The sequence below is a fragment of the Grampus griseus genome (genome assembly GCF_964374135.1).
Source record: "Grampus griseus genome assembly, chromosome: 10".
Taxonomy (NCBI): Eukaryota; Metazoa; Chordata; class Mammalia; order Artiodactyla; family Delphinidae; genus Grampus; species Grampus griseus.
The window spans coordinates 30,586,770-30,606,980 of record NC_139004.1 but is presented as its reverse complement, the minus strand read 5'-3'; the positions used below and the strand labels follow the sequence as shown (position 1 = coordinate 30,606,980).

Here is a 20,211-nt window from a genome sequence, read left to right as displayed (position 1 = left end):
GATTATAAAAGTAATAACACTTTTCCTACAAAATACTAGTATTGTACTATTTTCTTTTTGGGGCATGGTTGATACAATGCTATATAGCTTGGTTATATTCACTTAGTATTATATTGTAAAGGTTTTCTAATGTCGTTTGAAGTCTTTGTTTTATTTAAAGAATAAAATTACTTATGAAATGTGTCCCTTCAAACCTTTCTCTTCTCAGTATAGACATACATTTATGTGTACTACACATACAGTAACATTTGTGTAAAATTAGATCATACTGTATAGACTGTTTCGATGAGAAGTTAATCTTACTGGGGTTCCCTTGTAAGTGATAAATCGTTTTTCTCTCTCTGTTTACAAGATTTTCTCCTTGTCTTTGGCTTTCAGCATTTTTAATATAATGTTTCTGTTTGTGCATTTCTTAATGTTTGTCTTACTTGCAGTTCCTTGAGCTTCCTGGATGTGTAGGTTAATGATTTTCAATAAATTTGTGAAATTTTCAGCCAATGTTTTGTTCTCCTTTTTCTAATGTTTTATTCTCCTTTTTCTCTTTCCTTTTGATATTCCTACTGTGCATATGTTGTGCACTTAATGGTGTTCCACCTTTTTGTGAGGCTCTGTTCGTATTTCTTCATTCTTTTTTTTTTTTTTTTCCCCTTTCCTTTGGATTGCATAATCTCTATCCATCTGTCTTCATCTTGGCTAATTCTTTACTTCGAATCTGTTCTAGTGAAGTTTTTGTTTCAGCTTTCCCGTTGCGGAGCACAGGCTCCGGACGCGCAGGGTCAGCGGCCACGGCTTACCGGCCCAGCTGCTCCGCGGCATGTGGGATCCTCCCGGACCGGGGCACGAACCCGTGTCCCCTGCATCGGCAGGCGGACTCTCAACCACTGCGCCACCAGGGAAGCCCCATTTGGTTCTTTTTAATTATTTCTTTTTGTTAATTTTCTCTATTTGATGAACATTTTCATCCTACCTTCCTTCTTTAATCGTGCTTTTACCTTTTGTTCTTTGAACATACTTGTAATGTCTCCTTTGACAAGTCTGTCAAAGCTGACATCTGGTTGCTCTCACAGGCAGTTTCTGTTGCCTGCTTATTTTCTGGTGTGGGTCATGCTTTCCTGTTTCTTTGCATGTCTCACCTTTTTTTGTTAAGAACTGGACACTTTGGATGATATATTGTAGCAGTTCTGGGGACTGTGTTGCTCCCATCCACTCCTTGTTACTGTTGCTTGCTTACTCCTTTAGTGACTAGCTGGGCTATTTTAGTGAAGTCTGTTCTCCCCATTCCTCACCCAGAAATGTGAAGCTTCTGATGTTGCTCCTCATGGGGACACAGTCTTGGGTGCGCCCACAGTCGCCTTGGGATGAGGTGGTTTTGACAGGACTTTCTTTGACATCTTCTTCCCTGGCTACACCCAGCGGTTAAACTCTACTAATTGCCAGTTTATTGCTGTATTGTTTTCAACAATGGCTTGAGGCATAAATTGCTCCACAGAGTGTTCCAATCAAACTTTGGCTCCTTTGAAGGGATAATTTCTGAGGTCAGTGTTTGGCAGTTGTTCTCATCCCAGGAGGGCTTCTCCCACTTTTTGAAAGAGATTCTCTCTGGCAAACTAGTGGGCCTGCAGTTTAGCTGCATCTCCAAAGAATCTGTCGGTTTCTTCACAGTTGCCTTTCACCGAGACTTCCACTGTTTTTGAGAGTGCCCTGAGGCCTGAACGTCTCCATTTCCTTTTGCAAATGAAGTCAGTTTCTTTGGGGAAAGTTTGGAATTCTCTGTTCTATCCAGGGGCACTGAGGTACTTCTTGTTGAGTGACACACCCACTTTAGGAGCTGAGTGTTCAGTGTCGGGGGTGGGGGTAGGCAGCAGCCCCAGGTCCCCTAACCCTGACCCTCATCCCACGGGCCCAGGTTGGGCTCCAGTATTCTCAGTAGCACTGTGCCCAAGGTAGAGCCCCTGGGCAGAAGAAGGAAGCCCCTCCTTCTCAGTCACTCTTGTCTGAACTTAGCCTCTGCAGTGGCTTCCTGGAGGCAGGATGAAAAATGCTGCCGTCCTGCCCCTACTGGAATGAAAGCCAGGGAGCTGGAGGGGAGAGAGAACCCTGTGTTCTTGGCTGCACCAAGTGTGGAGTGGAGTTTCTGTCTCCCTGAGCTGGGACGGGGGAAGAGAAGAGGGAGTGGGTCTTGATTTGAATACTGCAGGCTCTCACTTTTCTTATCGAATTTTTGTAGATTTTCTTGAATAAACGTTTCTTCATTTGCTGTATCTCCTTTATTTAGGATCCCTTCCAGAGACTTAACTTTTTTTTTAAAATAATTTTTGTCAGTTTTGCTGGGGAGTGGGTTTCTGAAATTGCTCCTATATACTGTTTTATAATTTGATTTTTCCCCTCTTTAATATTCTGAATAGCTTTTCTGATCATTGAATCATTAACGTTATAGCATCTTGGGAAAGTACAAAGGAAAAAGTAAAAAATGAAATTCCAGCCTCCTATGATTATCACTGTTACTGTTCGGGTGAACATCCTTCACATCTCCCCATGCACGTGTTCACTGATAGAGATGCATATAATTTTACATGTTGCTCCATAACATGTAAACTTTGTAACATTGTTTTAAACAGCAGTGTGTCTTGAGCATCTTTCCACGTCAGAGTAGATTTACAGATTTCTTTCTATTTATCTATCTATCTATAGATTTCTTTCTATTTATCTATCTATCTCTATTTATTTATTATTTTTGGCTGCTTTGGGTCTTTGTTGCCGCGCGTGGGCTTTCTCTAGTTGCGGCGAGCGGGGGCTACTCTTCGTTGCAGTGCGCGGGCTTCTCATTGCAGTGGCTTTTCTTGTTGCAGAGCACGGGCTCTAGGCGTGCGGGCTTCAGTAGTTGTGATACGTGGGCTCAGTAGTTGTGGCTCGTGGGCTCTAGAGCGCAGGCTCAGTAGTTGTGGTACACGGGCTTAGTTGCTCCGCGGCATGTGGGATCTTCCCAGGCCAGGGCTCGAACCCGTGTCCCCTGCATTGGCAGGTGGATTCTTAACCACTGTGGCACAAGGTAAGGCCCAACAGATTTCTTAAAGGTTATTTAGATGGCCATATAATATCTTATCTTATAGCTGTGTTGTAAATTATTTTAACTAATTTGTTATTGTTGGATGTTTAGGTTGTGTCTGTTTATCTGCTTTTCTGAACAGTGCTTGGTAACCAGTCTTGTAGCTAAGGCCTTGTACATGTCCCTATTTATTTCCTTAGGCTAAGACTGAAGAGTGAAATTGCTGGGTTAAAAATGTAAAAAAGTTAGGGGTATTAATGTGTATTTCCAAATTCTCTTTGGGGAAAGCTATACCACTGTACTTTCTCATTACCATTGTGAGAGACTGTCCACTGTTTGCACCCTTGCCATTAAAACAAAGCAAAAATTGAAGGCTGTTGATTAGATATGTAGAAATGGTACTTGATTTAATTTGTGATTCTTTAATTATTAAAGTACACTCTGTCATTTTAGCTATTTACATTTTTCCCCTTAGTGAACTGTTTATTTCCTTTTGCTCTTCCTTTCCCTTGGGTACATTTTTAAAAAACTTGCTTAGATTCTTTATATCTAACCATTCCTAATACTAAGTGCAAAATTTTTTCCTGTTATTTGCCTTTTAATATTGTTTTATGATTAAAAAATGGTGCTACAGGGATATAAATTTTAAAATTCAAAGCTGTTGATTGTTTTTTTCACCCTTTATTTAATTTATATTAAGTGAGTATATTCCCATCCAGAGATTGGATACATATTTACGTATAGTTCCTTCTGGCTTTTCTCTTTGCTCTAGTGTATGTGTGTACCTTTAAATCAAAACTGGAATTGGTTTTGGTGAACGATGTGAGGTGAGGATTTAAATAAATATTTCTTCCCCAAGTGACCGGGTAGTTTTCTTAACTCTGATGGGTGATCCATCCTTTCCCAATGGTGTATGATTTTGAAGGTGATTTGTGTTCTCTTTCTTCAGGCGTCTTGCTGCCCTCCAAAAGAGAAGAGAACTTCGAGCAGCTGGCATAGAAATTCAGAAGAAAAGAAAAAAGAAGAGAGGAGTTGATTATAACGCTGAAATCCCATTTGAAAAAAAGCCTGCTCTTGGTTTCTATGATACTTCTGAGGAAAACTACCAGGCTCTTGATGCCGATTTCAGAAAGTTAAGACAACAGGATCTTGATGGGGAGCTGAGATCGTAAGTTGCCTTTCTGTTTTTATAAATGGAAAAGTATAGTAGTAATTTTATGGAGGGCCAAGTATTATCCTGGTCAGAGCCAGATATTTCTTAGTTAGCACAATGTGGTTTACATAATGCTTTTACTTATTTAATGGATTCACCTTTCTGAGAAAACCAGTGACCCTGGCTGTAATGCTTTTAGCACAGAACACTGTTCGAAGCTCTCGAAATGTCAGCGCTTGGCTCTTAGTGAACTGTCTACTCAGAATCACAGTCTTAACATTTACGAAATGTACCTTTGGGAAGAGGTTAGTTATTTTACTAATGGCTTGAAGGAGTCTGTCAAAATCCGGTCTGCTGCTTCTTAGTTTTTTTTCTAGTGAAAATTTTATCTTGTTTTTCTGGGTTTTTTTTGCCTGTGCCATGAGACTTTGTGGAATCTTGGTTCCCTGACTAGGGATCACACCTGGGCCCCGGCGGTGAAAGTGGTGAGTTCTAACCACCGGACCGCCGGGGAATTCCCTCTTGTTTTTCATAAAATGAAATTAAAAGGAAAAACATTACCAATGCATTTTTAAGTCTTTTCACTTAATGGCAATTAGTAGGTATATTTTTAAAATGTCTTACAATACAGAGGATTTTGTTTATTTCTAGGGATTTTTAGAGTTTTTAAATTGTTATATCTGAATGTTGTGGGGAGAACCTTTTAGGATTGTCAGAGATTTTTAGTACTCCCCCAATGGCTTTCCATTTTTGTTGACATGAATTGTTAGTAAACAACAGATGTCAGTCACTGTGAAACAGGATTTTCTTGGATGTACTCCATTGTATTTATTTTTCAAATTAGGACCTTGCTTTAGGTAGCCTCTACAAATAAAGAGATTGAAGAAAAAATAGTCATTTGGAAGGAGTAGACTAGATGGAAGAAGAGGATGACATGCAGAGGGGGAGAAGGCATTCCTGGTCCTTTAAAAGATGGCCTTGAGCCTGGCTTTAGACCTTAACGACTTTTTGGTGTCATTTGTCAGGACTTAGATATCCTTTAAAAAAATTTATGAATTAAAAAAAATCATAGCAAACAATTGAAGAATAGTTTTAAAGGAAAACTTTTAAAACTCACGTTTTAATTCTGTTCCCTTCATTTAATTGTTTCCGTTTTTGTATACTTCATCATTTTCCTATGTGCACACACATATTTTTACATGAACATAGTCACAATATAGGAGTAGTTTTATGTTTTTCTATTCATGTTATATGTAACATTTTGCTTATCATAGTCTTTATAGCTACATAGGTGTTTATTTTATTTTATTTTTTTTTGCGGTACGCGGGCCTCTCACTGTTGTGGCCTCTCCCGTTGCGGAGCACAGGCTCCGGACGCACAGGCTCAGCGGCCATGGCTCACGGGCCCAGCCGCTCTGTGGCATGTGGGATCCCCCTGGACCGGGGCACGAACCCGTGTCCCCTGCGTCGGCAGGCGGACTCCCAACCACTGCGCCACCAGGGAAGCCCTATAGTTACATAGTTTTAATATTTAGTGCTTAAATTACTTAGTATATCTTATTTTCTTAGTAATTCTATTGATATTCTAAGTCTGCATTCCTCTTGAGTATAGTGGGTAGGTAATGGTGTAGGGAACAACTTAATGTATATTATTTTGTCTTTTTTGTCATAATTTTATTAGGAATGGGATTATTTCGTTCAGAGCATATGACTATTTATATGGCGTTTAATGTTGCTGCCTATATGTAACTTTAAAAAATCTGTTCTCCACCTTGATCCATGACAGTGAAAAAGAAGGACGAGATAGAAAAAAAGACAAGCAGCATTTGAAAAGGAAAAAAGAATCTGATTTACCGTCAGCAATTCTTCAAACTAGTGGTGTTTCTGAATTTACTAAAAAGAGAAGCAAACTAGTACTACCTGCCCCTCAGGTAATCTGATAAAAGCAGGTTTTTCATTGTATGAACTCATATGCTTACCATTTATCCAGCAAATGTTTGCAGGCCTATGTGCCAGGCTTTTGCTGGGTGCTTGGTACCTTTAAGAAATATCAGGCCTTGAACTGCTCGTATGATGGTTTAGTAAGTAATTGTCAGCTCTTAGCAATTTTTCAGTAGGCTAGGGCTCCAGACCTCTTTTTTGCAGCTGATAAAGGTGGTATTTGGCCTTGTGGACTTCAGGCCACTTCCTTTTAGGGAATGTTTTGTTGTGTCACACCTCCTTCTCTTTTTGAGACAGTAGCTGTGAAAATCAACATGGGAGTTGTGGAGAAGAGAAAATTCATTCAGCTCATCATAGGCTCTGTTCCTTTGAATTATAGTTGGTCAGAAACATGGGGATTTTGAATAAGCTCTTGTTTTGTTTTGACGAGTACAGCTTTGTAGAATTGGACAGTTAAATGGAGCAGAGGGATGGATTTAGGAGGCTTGAACAGCTTCTTTCTGCAAACGAGTGCCCTGGCTGCATCAGTACAAAATCCTTGGGCATAAACATAAAATAATTTTGTTAGATGCTGTTATTCATAGTAGTTATATTTCTTAAACTGAGATTTTGCCTGTAATTTATTTTTAGTTCTTAGGGTATTTAGTTTGGTAAAATTACAAGGATAACACCTTTTGATCTTCTCAGGGATCTTGTGGCTTTGTGGACTCTGTGTGATATTTTAATTGGTTTTTAGTGCCCACCCTCCCCCTAATTGATAAATGGCTTTGTATAAACACTATTATTTTATGTTCTTGATTTATAAATATTTTGGTTTGAAAGAATTTCAGTATGGAAATACTGAAAAGGAATTTCCGTATCTGCAGCTTGATTCTATGTCACATATGGAATTCTGCCCCCTCCCCCCATTAAATAGGGAAGACTTTTAAAAACTTTATTATGGAAATTTTCAAACCCACAAAAAGTAAAGAGAGTGCTACAACGAGCCCCTGTGTACTCATCACACAGCTTCAGCAATTCATCTTCTGGAATGTGGAAGTTTTAAGCTGTGTTATTCTTGGTTAAAATATTGCTACTGTGATAACTGTGTCTTTAGATTTCAGATGCAGAACTCCAGGAAGTTGTAAAAGTAGGCCAAGCAAGTGAAATTGCACGTCAAACTGCTGAGGAATCTGGCATAACAAACTCGGCTTCCAGTACTCTCTTGTCTGAGTACAATGTCACCAACAACAGCATCGCTTTGAGAACACCACGAACACCAGCTTCCCAGGACAGAATTCTGCAGGTAGGCTGCCATATGGTAGAGTGAGCCTTTCACTTTGTTTATTATCCTTAAAGGTATTATAAAGGATTTGTGTGTTTTAGGGTTTTGTGTGTTTTAGGGTAAGCAGTTTGAAACAGTCCTGAATGCATAGCTGTTAGAGATTTCTGTAGTAGGGAAGCTAAATCCTGTCAGTAAAGCATAGCATTTAAAAATTTCACATTGCCTAGCAGTCCTGGAAAAAAAATCAAACACGTGTAGTCAGTAATTTTTAAAACTTCCTTGTGATTCTGTACTTAGCTTGGCATAGACTGCCTTCAGTACTATTTCCCTCTCTCTCCTTAGCACATAGGGTGTACAGCTGTGTGTGTTCTATTTTTTTTTTTTTTTTTTTGCGGTACGCGGGCCTCTCACTACTGTGGCCTCTCCCGTTGCGGAGCACAGGCTCTGGACGTGCAGGCTCAGTGGCCATGGCTCACGGGCCTAGCCGCTCCGCGGCATGTGGGATCTTCCCGGACTAGGGCACGAACTCGTGTCCCCTGCATCAGCAGGCGGACCTCAACCACTGCGCCACCAGGGAAGCCCTGTGTGTTCTTTAGGGTGTCTGCATGCCAGAGAATAGACAAACCTAACGGAATACTACTGAGTCTTTTAGCATTCTTACATCTCAATTTTCTAATAGTCAAATATAATTTGACTACTGATTCAGGAGTCAAATAGTCCTGCAAGGCTTTGTAAGAAAAACAGTGCCCCTCATTGCTTGCTCTCTACAGGTACCAGTGATAGCTCTTTGTTTTTATCACCTTACTACTAAGACACTTGTTACATTTTGGTTTTTCTTCAGTTTTAGGCATTTTTCCACCAAGGATTTGAACATCTGGCTCTCTCACACCTTCTGCCTCTACTGTGCAGACACATGCTTTCCATTTTCCCATCTTCCATTATAGTTAATTATAATTTTGGCTAGCTCCATATTTATGGTTTACCTTAGGACTACGTAAACTGCATTCATTCACTACGTAAACTGTGGGTCAAACTGCACTTGACCCACAAAATGCCTTATAATTACTCTACTGTACAGTATTTTGTTTTTCTTTGAATGAATACTTGTTTTATTTAGTCGCTAAATTTTCTGATTACTTAGCACAAATTCAGTTCTGGACTTTATACTAACTGTAAATCTCCTGTAATCTGGTCACATTTTAGGTATTCTTACCTTTTTCAACACTTGAAGTCGTTCCCAGAACTTCTGAATTTTCTAGTCTGGACTGCTTACTCTTTAGATCTTGTTACAGCTTGTTCTCTTGCTTTCCCTTCACTGTCACCCTAGAAAGTCCCTTGTGTCTCCTCTTTCTTGGCTCCCATGTCTCTGGCTTTTTTGGTTGACTCCCTTGTTGGTGAAGTGTATCTGTCAGTAGCTTTCTGAGGAAGGTTTCATGGGAGATGGAATTTTTAAGACCTTGAATATCTGTAAATAACTGTCCTCTACCCTCTTATCTGATTGATAGTACAACAGGGTATAGAATTCCAGATTGAAAGAGTTTTTGTTCACAGTTTAAAAGGCAGTGCTCCAGTGTCTTCTGGCTTTCATTGTTGCTATTGATACGTCCTGTGCCATTCAGGTTGTTAATAGGAAACCTGGTTTTTTCTTTCTCTGGAAGCTTATATGATCTTCTCTTTTTCACATGCGTGTTTCTTGATGTGGGTCTATTTTTAACCACTGTGCTAGGTACTTGGTGGGTCTTTTAATTCTATAGACTCATGGCCTTCAATTCTGGGAAGTTATTTTGAAAATTAAAAAATTTCTTCCCTTTCATTAATTTATTTTGCTACTTATTACTCTCTGGTTTTCTGTCTTAATTGACTTTGATTTGATTGCTAGGAGATTTTCTGAATTTTATCTTTTTTTAAAATTTCTACTGTCATATTTTTAATTTCTAAGAGCTCTTTTTTAAATGTGTTCAATTTTTAAATGTCTCATTTAATGAATATTTTTTTATTCCTCTGAGGCTATTAATGATGGTTTTCTTTTGTTTTTACAAGTTTTCTTTTTCCTGCACAGTCTTTTTTTTTTTTTTTTTGCGGTACGCGGGCCTCTCACTATCACGGCCTCTCTTGTGGAGCACAGGCTCCAGACGTGCAGGCTCAGCAGCTGTGGCTCACGGGCCCAGTTGCTCCGCGGCATGTGGGATCCTCCCAGACCAGGGCTCGAACCCGTGTCCCCTGCACTGGCAGGCAGACTCTCAACCACTGCACCACCAGGGAAGCCCCTCAAATATCGTTCGATCTTGTTCTTTGCCTATATCTAGGGAATAAGGGTAGGGCAATTAAAAGCTGACTAGACACTCCTTGGGTGTGGGTAGGACCCCTTGACTCCAGACTTTCCTGTGGGCTGAACTGGCTGGGATGTTTTATTGGGGAGATTTCTTTTTAAATTGTTTTACTTTTAAAATGTATTTATTTATTTATTGAAGTATAGCTGACTTACAATATTGAATAGGTTTCAGGTGTAGAACATAGTGGTTTGATATTTTTATAGATTATACTCCATATAAAGTTTCTGTAAAATATTGGCTCTATTCCCTGTGTTATACATTACATCCCTATAACTTATTTATTAGGGAATTCTTATTTATTTATTTATTTATTTATTTGTTGCATTGGTCTTCGTTGCTGCGCGCGGGCTTTCTCTAGTTGCAGCAAGTGGGGGGCTACTCTTCATGGTGGTGCACGGGCTTCTCATTGTGGTGGCTTCTCTTGTTGTGGAGCATGGGCTCTAGGTGCGCGGGCTTCAGTAGTTGTGGCACATGGGCTCAGTAGTTGTGGCTCGCGGGCTCTAGGGTGCAGGCTCAGTAGTTGTGGCGCATGGGCTTAGTTGCTCTGCGGCATGTGGGATCTTCCCGGGCCAGGGCTCGAACCCGTATCCCCTGCATTGGCAGGCAGATTCTTAACCACTGCACTACCAGGGAAGCCCTATTCCAGAACTTCTGGCATGCTAATGTTAGGTCGACAGAAGGAATGGAAGTATTGAACTCTGCCACAGCTCAGTATTCGTTTTCTCTCTTGGTTTTCATTGAGAAAAATGTATAAGAATTCTGCCTGTTTCAAGATTTGTGTAGTAGGACAAGAAGAGAGGAATTTGCTCTCCTGTCTAAACTGTTAAAACATGCTTCTTTACCTTCTTGTTAATCAGGAAGCCCAAAACCTCATGGCTCTGACCAACGTGGACACCCCATTAAAAGGTGGACTTAACACCCCTTTGCACGAGAGCGACTTCTCAGGTGTGACTCCACAGCGGCAGGTTGTACAGACTCCAAACACAGTTCTTTCTACCCCATTCAGGTATTGTAAATAAATAACTGTTTTCTGCTTTAGAAAAACTTGAATCCGAGGACTTGGACAACATGTTTGCTTTAGAAATGCTGGCAGAGAATGGAAATAAGTGTTTAACTTGCTTTTTAATTTCTCCTCATAGTAGCAAATAACATTATAGTATCCAGGAAATAGTCAAATACCAAATGGAGCTTCTTTTTTTTTTTCAGGGTTTCTGGTGCTATCACCTCGTTTCTGAATACTTTTAATCTGATTTAAAAGAGCAGATCAATCCATTGTTAATGATGATTTGGTGAATTTTATAAAAATTCTAAGCCTTTTAATGTATGTATTACTGTTGCTTTTCCCCCAACATTTTATTATGAAAATTTCTAACATTCAGAGAGGTTGAAAGAATGGTAAAGCAAGCATCCATATACTCACCACCCAGTTCTCCAGTTAATATTTTACAGTGTTTGCTTTAATCACATATCCGTCCATCAATCTATCTTATTTTTAGTAATTTCCAAGTTGCAGGTATTAGTCCATTTCACCGTAAACGCTTCCTAGTTGTGTATATCATTAACTAGAGTTCAGTATTTGTTTATACTTCTTTTGTTTTAAGCTACTGTTTTTAAAGAAGAATTTTTAAGATACAAACATTATAGAAGCAATTTGTATTAAAATGGAATTTGAGCTTTTAAGGTTAGAAATATTTAGGGTTTACTTGTAATTTTAAAATATGTCCTCCTACTGGTTGTTAAGTATATGAAGACTGTTATAGTTGCACATGACAAACAGGATCAAGAAACATTGGCCCCTAAAACCTTATATAATATTTAATTGCAAGGCTTGCAAGAGAGCCTAATCCCTCTTTCCCCGTGGGTGTCTCATTTCTCAACTAGATTGTAAGCTCATTGAGGGCAGGGACCATGTGTTATATGGTAACACCTCACCTTACCTCTGGGAACAGCTCTCTGGCAGCACCACCTGTCTGGAACACAGCCAAGATACAGGAAGTAATCAACCAAAAAAAAAAAAAAAGGCTTTGAACATTTAAACTATAAGGTGCAAAGTCTATGGCTTTTATTCCTAAGAGAGTTTCTTAGACCTAACTCAGAGCTATTCATATTTAGATGTGATTCTAAAAGCCTGGTGTTTGGTTTCCAAACTGTAGAGGGAAGAAGTACTTCAGGTATGCACATCTATGATGATGATGATGATGTGATAGCCAACAGCTACAGGCAGGGAGGAGACAAATGATAAGTTGAAGATACTGAACTCGAAAGGAGTCATTTGGGATCTTGAGTGTGGTGGCCAACCTCTCTGCCCACTGTGTGTTCTCAGCCACCCTGATGTGTCAAGAAAAGGTTGTGGGACTTCCCTGGTGCCACAGTGGTTAAGAATCCGCCTGCCAGTGCAGGGGACATGGATTCGGTCCCTGGTCCAGGAAGATCCCACAAGCCGCAGAGCAACTAAGCCCGTGTGCCACAACTACTGAGCCAGCGCTCTAGAGCCCACGAGCCACAACTACTGAGCCCACGTGCCAGAACTACTGAAGCCTGCGTGCCTAGAGCCCGTGCTCTACAACAGGAGAAGCCACCACAACTAGAGGAAGCTCGCACACAGCAACGAAGACCCAATGCAACCAAAAATAAATAAATAAAAATAAATAAATTTATTAAAAAAAAGGTTGAAAAATGTTTGGTGGACCTAGTTATTAATAAGGTAAGAAAATATCAGATGTAATGACTTTATTTGAAGTCATTAAAATAAATATACTGTGTGTAAATACTGAGTTAGCTGAACCAAAGCTTTATTTTAACCTAGAGGTCTAACTAAAAACCAGGTAGGGAGATGGAATTTCTGGAATCTTTATTTCTTTTCTGTTTTCCTTGTAAAATAATTTATGTAAAAACATTTGAAAGCACGATCCAAATAAAATTGGCACTTTCATTAATTGGAATTTCTGTCTTTATAGAACTCCTTCTCATGGATCTGAAGGGCTGACTCCCCGGAGTGGGACAACTCCCAAACCAGTTATTAACTCCACCCCGGGTAGAACGCCTCTTCGAGACAAGTTAAACATTAATCCGGAGGATGGAATGGCAGACTACAGTGATCCCTCTTATGTGAAGCAGATGGTACATGTCAATTCCCTTTTAGTATTCTTTAAAAAAAATTAAAAAAAAAATCTCATGGGTACCAAATTAAAATTTGTCCCCTTGTCAGTGCATATCGCATATACCTTAAGATTCTGTACACCTGCGGACACCAGAAAAGCAACATGATTTGTAGGGTTTGAGAAGGGAAATCTTACGGTCTTATTGCTTACTTTTTCTTATTCTTAATATATTTTTCAGAAATGATTATGCTGATAGTAATGCTCCTTATATCTTTTGTGATTTTTAATTTTCATCATTTACTAATTAATACTTTACCTTCTTGAATGGTACATTTAATTTTTTTTCCTAGTTCTGTAAAATGTTTTGAGTTTCGAATGCCTCATAAATTAGATTTTGAACATTGGTTCCTCTGTTTTCATTACACTTTTAGAAGGACAGTCTAGATCTCAAAGCCACGTTAATTTGATGTTTGTTGCTAACCTTAGTGAAGTTTTCTTTTGTATGTTTTGCAAGGTGAATGTAGAAAGCTAATTATACAAGTTATAGTTTTGTTTCTGCTCGTTACTGCTTTCATTACGTCACTGTTGAGCCTTCTTCTTATTTATGCCACAGAAGATCATTGTGAGATTTTTTAAAAAAATGAGTTCCAGTGATGGTCTGCTTCTGGTTTACAAATTAATTCTACCTTCATGTATAGATTTGGTTAGTTGAGAATTTTTTTTAGTGCCCAAATTGATATCAGGTAGTGCCAACTCTGAGTGGCTACATAAGAATTAAACAAATGAAGAATCTAATGTGTGCAAAGCATGGATCTGGACACTTCAGGGAATCTAAAGTTGAGTAAAGATGTCCTTTGTCTTCAAGAAGTTTATGCTCTGGAGAGATTGGCAGTACTAAACCAAGTCCAGAAATAATTGTAATATATGAATAAAATAAGCCCTTTGAGGAAAACCAACATGCTTTGGCTGGCCAGAGAAATAATCACATTTGTTGGGTGGGTACTAGGAAAACCTTCATTGAGGAGGTATGCTCAGAGGAGGGTTGGGGGCTGTCCCAGATGGAGGCCGTTAACATGAGTGAACCTGGAGCATGTTTGCGTCATAGCAGCTCATCTGGTCCTTCCACCTAGCATACGTGTAATGGAGCAGTGGGGAATGAGAGAAGTGAGCTGAGGATGGACTGGGGAAAACTTGGGTACCAGGCACTTTCTCTTGGGAAGTATGAATTGTTTTCTTTGGCTTTCATATTATCTAGTATTTGCATGGAAAAGAAACACACACACAAATTCAGGCATCTTTTCAGGTTAGGTTTTATTAGTCCAAGGACAAATTTACCTTTGAACTTGTTCTTTTCATTTGCTGTTAAATTTCAGAAATCCTTAAATGGAAATCCTAAAGGACTTTTTTTTTTTTTTTTTTGCTCCTTCAGAGGTAATTCTCAAACCTTCTGTTAGATTATCCCAGGTAAATTTGTTGACCACAAATGAAAGTTTATGAGCTGTCCTTTTTTTTGTTTTAAAGGTTTCATTTTTTTTCCCATAAATTTATTTATTTAATTTATTTATTTTGGCTGCTTTGGGTCTTCGTTACTGCACGCGGGCTTTTCTCTAGTTGCGGTTAGCAGGGGCTACTCTTCGTTGTGGTGCACAGGCTTCTCATTGCAGTGGCTTCTCGTTGCAGAGCACAGGCTCTAGGCGCACGGGTTTCAGTAGCTGTGGCTTGTGGGCTCTAGAGCGCAGGCTCAGTAGTTGCGGCACATGGGCTTAGTTGCTCTGTGGCATGTGGGATCTTCCCAGACCAGGGCTCGAACACGTGTCCCCTGCATTGGCAGGCGGATTCTTAACGGCTGCGGCACCAGGGAAGCCCTATGGTTGGTCTTAAGGTAGGGAAGAAATGGAGATAGAAATTAAACGAAATCTTGTTTCAACTCTGAAGTTAGGGGTCATTTTTCTAGAATTAAAATTAAGCTAATTACTTTTTAGAAACTCTTACACAATATTAGTTGCATATTTTAATGTACATGAATTGAGAAGGACCAATTTTTTTCTACAGGAAAGAGAATCTCGTGAACACCTCCGTTTAGGGTTGTTGGGCCTTCCTGCCCCTAAGAATGACTTTGAAATTGTTCTACCAGAAAATGCCGAGAAGGAACTGGAAGACCGTGAAATAGATGATACTTACATTGAAGATGCTGCTGATGTGGATGCACGGAAGCAGGTGGGTGATGACGGTTACATGTCTCAAGATCTCTACTTAAAAGTTTTTTCAGTATTAAAAAAAATTACACTGAAGAAAATTACTTACATCATTAATAATATTCGCTCACATAGTTCATAATATACTTAGAATATCTTGATAGGTATTCTTAAAATGTATAATTATATGGATAGCCATTTAAATATCCTCTGTCAAATTCATTATGCTTCTTTAAAATACATATAAGTAGTCTTTTAGACATTGCTTTCACTCTAGCCAAGAAAAGATGTTATTATCAGTCTTAAAAACAAGTACATCTTGGATTGGTTGAGCAAATGGTTTTTCATCAGTGTAAACTAATAAAAAATGTGGCTTTGGATATGTAGCCTGGGTCAGAATAAAATTAGTAACACCTTGTACTAATATATCTTCTAGTTAATTACTTTCTCATTTGTGCATAACAATCAGGTGATGTAAGTAGGATAGGTGTCAGCTTCGTTTTAGAAACGAGGAAACAGGCTCAGGTGAATTAAGTTAACTTTCTCAGGTCTTGTGGCTGGAAACTGGTGAAACTTGAACTAAAACTGAGATCATGTGACCCACTTCAGACATTCTTGCTGCAGTCCATTTCAGGATGGTTTTAGAAATTGAATAATTTCCCGGGGTTGGAGTGAGAATGGCATCAATGGAAATCGTTTTAGAGGGAAACCACGTGAATGTGCTTTTTGGTAGGGAGTAGATAATAATACTTTATGTGTTTAGTTCTCTTAGCTATTTTGAGTTACATTTACTCTCAGAACTGGTTTGAAGTTCTAATGTGTTAACCCACATTATTCATAATTTAAGAATCAGGAAACAGCACATTCATTGGCTGGCTTTTTAAATTAAAAATCAGTAGCTTTTGAGGTGGAAGGGAAAGGTTGTGTTGCAGGAGGGATAATTGGAAGCATCCCCTCTACATTTAGGATTTGATTTAGACAAGAAAAGAATGATTATCTGTTGGAGGGAACTATGTAAATCTGGAGAATGCTCCTGGTAGACGTTGGAAGTTCTTAGTTTCTACTGTAATAGGAGAATGAATAGGCTGATTAATTTTAGTGGCCTTATATTGCCTTTCTACAAACTTAACACAGATTCCTACAGCTTTAGCTCTTGAACATAACATATTCTTATAGACTAAAGTGTTTTCAGCTTTACTGAAATGTGTCAAATACTGTATAGCTGCAAAAATGGTTTTTAAAATAATTTTTTAGGCCATACGAGATGCAGAGCGTGTAAAGGAAATGAAACGAATGCACAAAGCTGTCCAGAAAGATCTGCCAAGACCATCAGAAGTAAGTATTAGAATTTCTGGCTTAGGAAGTTTTAAGTTTCTTTTTATGTGATTGATGTTTTTTATATTATAAAGTCTATAAAACGACATTTCATCTACTTTCTGGAATATAGTAAAGCAGTTCCCAGATCCAATCTTTGAAATGCTTCACTGGTACAAATACGAATTTTAAAAATAAATTGATTGATTGATTGATTGATTGGCTGCATTGGGTCTTCGCTGCTGCATGTGGGCTTTCTCTAGCTGCAGCTAGCGGGGGCTACTCTTCGTTGTGGTGCGCCGGCTTCTCATTGTGGTGGCTTCTCTTGTTGCAGAGCATGGGCTCTAGGTGCACGGGCTTCAGTAGTTGTGGCTTACAGGCTCTAGAGCACAGGCTCAGGAGTTGTGCATGGGCTTAGTTGCTCTGTGGCCTGTGGGATTTCCCTGGACCAGGGCTCAAACCCGTGTCCCCTACATTGGCAGGCGGATTCTTAACCACTGAGCCACCAGGGAAGTCCCCAAATAAGAATTTTGAAGAAAAAAAGAAAATAATTTCTTTTGAAAATGTAAAACTGCTTTAGGCATACATCGGAGATATTGCAGGTTTGGTTCCAGGCCGCTGTAGTAAAGAGAATGTCATGCAATAAAGCGAGCCACACGAATTGTTTGGTTTCCTGGTGCATGTAAAAGTTATGTTTACACTGAACTGTAGTCTTTTAAGTGTGTAGTAGGAGTGTGTCTAAAAAAAAAGTACGTAACTTATAAAGTACTTGATAGCTAAAAAATGCTAATTATCATCTAAGTTTCTGAGCCTGAGTCGTAATCTTTTTCCAGTAGTAACATTAAAGATCACAGCTCACCATAACAAATAGAATAGTAATGAAAAAGTTTGAAATATTGCAAGAATTACCAAAATGTGACACAGACACAAAATGAGCAAATGCTGTTGGAAAAATGGTGCCAATAGACTTGCTCAACGCAGCGCTGCCACAGCCTTACAGTTTGTAAAAAAACACACTGCCTGCAAATCACAGTAAAGTGAAGCCCAGTCAGATAAGGTGTGCCTGTATTTAATTCATGCTAGTAGAGCTAATAACATTAGTATGTTGCAGCGACATGTTTAATAATTGTACTTGTTTTAAAATTTTAGGTAAATGAAACTATTCTAAGACCCTTAAATGTAGAACCACCTCTGACAGATTTACAGAAAAGTGAAGAACTAATCAAAAAAGAAATGATCACAATGCTTCATTATGACCTCCTACATCACCCTTATGAACCATCTGGAAATAAAAAAGGAAAAACTATAGGATTTGGTACCAATAATGCAGAGCACATTGCCTATCTGGAACATAACACTTACGAAAAGTTTTCCAAAGAAGACCTGAAAAAGGTATCATTGAATATTTCTGTCTCAAGACTTAAGTATTTGTTAGATACCATGTATCATGGACAGACATTAACATTTTCCCTTATTGATGTTCATAAGCAACTGAAATATATGGTTAAGAGATAAATATTCATATTAAGTGTTATGCAAAGGACATACCACCCCCCCCACCCCTTCCTGTGTTCAGTGGCAGGCCTTTATCAGATGAACACTGGTTGTGATGGCACGGTGTTCTTGTCTCATGGGTGTATGCCTCATTGATAGTTGCTACAGTTGCTATTTTCTGTGTTTAACTCTGCTGTCTCTGAATAGGGTGGAATGCCTTTAATACTTAAACCTCACTTATTTAGAATACTATGAAGAAACAAGAATATATTAAAAATATTTACAGATTCAATCTTTCACCTATTCACAGAAAGGAAATATTCACTGAATTCATTCCCCTGACATGATTTCCCCCTACCCTTTTGGATAAGGAAATAAAGAAATGTTTTCTTGTCTAAAGTCTGTCCTGCCTCTTCCTCCATATGCATTTTATTCTTTCTGCTTTGACAGAGCAAACAGGTGTGATTTTGACTAGAAATCTGTACAGTGGCATAAGATAATAGAGTTAGTTTCATGGTTGGAAGCAGAGTGGTCATTAGCTTAAAAGTCTTTTTTCTTTAGTCTTTCGCCCTGAGGGGCAGAGATGGATTCATCCATTAGAATGGGCTAACTTGGGAGAAAACCGGTAAGGTTCCTTTGTCTGTCTTCTCTCCTGCACTTTCCCTCTCTCCTCTCTTTTTCTTACTTTCTCTTTTTCTTATTGCATACGTGATACATGTTTATTATAGGACTTTTAAAAAGAAGATAGAGAAAGGAAGGAGGGTTTAGATTTGTGTTTGTTTGCCCCTGATTCACGAGTAATTTTGACTTGCTGCCTTTCAGTAAGTACCATGGAAGCTGTCCTCTGTTGAGCGCCTGCACTTTGGCAGGCACGTTCAGTCACTGAACCGGGTGAGAATTAGACAATGAACTTGATGCTTGAACAGTTTCCTCTTTTTAGAGTGAAAATATGAGGGGAAGATGGAATTTAGGAAATAAATTTTCCTAAATTTATTGTACATATGGAAACCTGAAATAAAGATCATGTTGTTGCTAATAGAGATTCTATAAGGGACAAATTCTAATAAATATTTTGATAATAATGTAAGTAGTGCTTTGGAATTATTTGAAACGATTACACAGTAGTTTAAATATCCTCCCATATTTTATTTATCTATCTATAGTCCTCTTTGTTCCGAAGAATTTGAAGCAGCTATTTACTTAGCAGATTCTTTAGGGATGGTTTAAGTAGAACTTAGCTGTACTCTCTCCTAGTTATTATAAGAGGTGAATTTGTAAATTTTTACTGTGTACAGTTTCAGAGTGAAATACCATTTCTCTGATGGTACAGTGCCCGATTTTCATGAAGTGTGTTAAAATTGGTTTGTTTCCATTATTTCCCCTAAGAGGTATTGTTTAAAAGTATCCATTCTTTATCTTCTAGAGACTTGATTTTCCATTTTTTTGTTTACATTTTTTCATATGCTGGTTATTTATCTTGACTTTATGTATTTTGGCCTGTGTTTATTTTCTGATGTTCCTGGAGTGATTGAAAGCTTTCTATAAAGCACAAAAAGTAATTGTCAGTTTTTCATGAGCCATGAAGCAAAGGGCTGGAAAAAGTTCATGTGGTATGTTCATGGAGTCTGTGTGTCTGGTGTTGGACTGGCTCTTTGTGTATACTGTGTCACTTAATTCTCATAACAAACATGTTAGGTACTATCTCCACTCTACAGATGAGAAATGGGCTCACAGAAGTTCAGCAAGTTCAGATAGCGACTTAAATGCTAAATCTGTGATTGGAGCCCAGGCTTGTCCAACTCCATCCCCATTCTGTCATCTTAAACCGTATCTTTTCTACTGAACAGAAGCTGGTCTGTGATCCGTCATTATTTGATTTGTGCCTCCAGTCTTATTCTCTGACAATGGCAGGGGCATTCTTTCAGATGAGAAAAAAGGCAGGTGTCAAAAAAACGCCTACTTCCGCTTCACCATACTGGGAAGTCCAGAGTATAGCGGGGGATGGTAGAGAGGGAGGAGCACCCGCACGCGTTGGTGCCCAAGCATTGGCTTGGGTGTGACCTTGCCTTGTCCGCTTACTAGTGTTGTATTTTTGAACAAGTGGTTTAACCTCGCTAAGCCTTAGTTTCATCAGCTTTGAAGTGAGGTTAACGTTGACTGCTTTGTAAGGGTGGTGTGCTGTTCGGAGATAAAGTAGGTAAAACTTTTCAGTTCAGTTCCTGGCACATAGTAGGTATCTGAGAAATGGTAGCTGCTATTATAATGAATGAAGGCAAAGGACGTTTACATTATCAGGGATGATACAGGGATGCTTGGCTTTTCAGATCAACCTGCATTGACTTCTAGGCTTCTTAATTAATTTTGCTTAGG

The 20,211-nt window shown here is 38.9% G+C and overlaps 1 protein-coding gene across 2 annotated transcripts in view; it reads left to right on the top strand.

The window, feature by feature from the left end:
* Nucleotides 1–20,211, top strand: part of CDC5L (cell division cycle 5 like) — a 47,776-nt gene that overhangs the window by 8,165 nt on the left and 19,400 nt on the right. For both annotated transcript variants that reach the window (XM_082662585.1, XM_082662586.1), the window contains exons 6-13: nucleotides 3,996–4,214; nucleotides 5,986–6,130; nucleotides 7,237–7,425; nucleotides 10,595–10,743; nucleotides 12,695–12,857; nucleotides 14,891–15,055; nucleotides 16,288–16,368; nucleotides 17,497–17,739. In XM_082662585.1, the coding sequence (XP_082518711.1) occupies nucleotides 3,996–4,214; nucleotides 5,986–6,130; nucleotides 7,237–7,425; nucleotides 10,595–10,743; nucleotides 12,695–12,857; nucleotides 14,891–15,055; nucleotides 16,288–16,368; nucleotides 17,497–17,739 (1,354 nt within the window). The remainder of the gene's footprint in view (nucleotides 1–3,995; nucleotides 4,215–5,985; nucleotides 6,131–7,236; nucleotides 7,426–10,594; nucleotides 10,744–12,694; nucleotides 12,858–14,890; nucleotides 15,056–16,287; nucleotides 16,369–17,496; nucleotides 17,740–20,211) is intronic.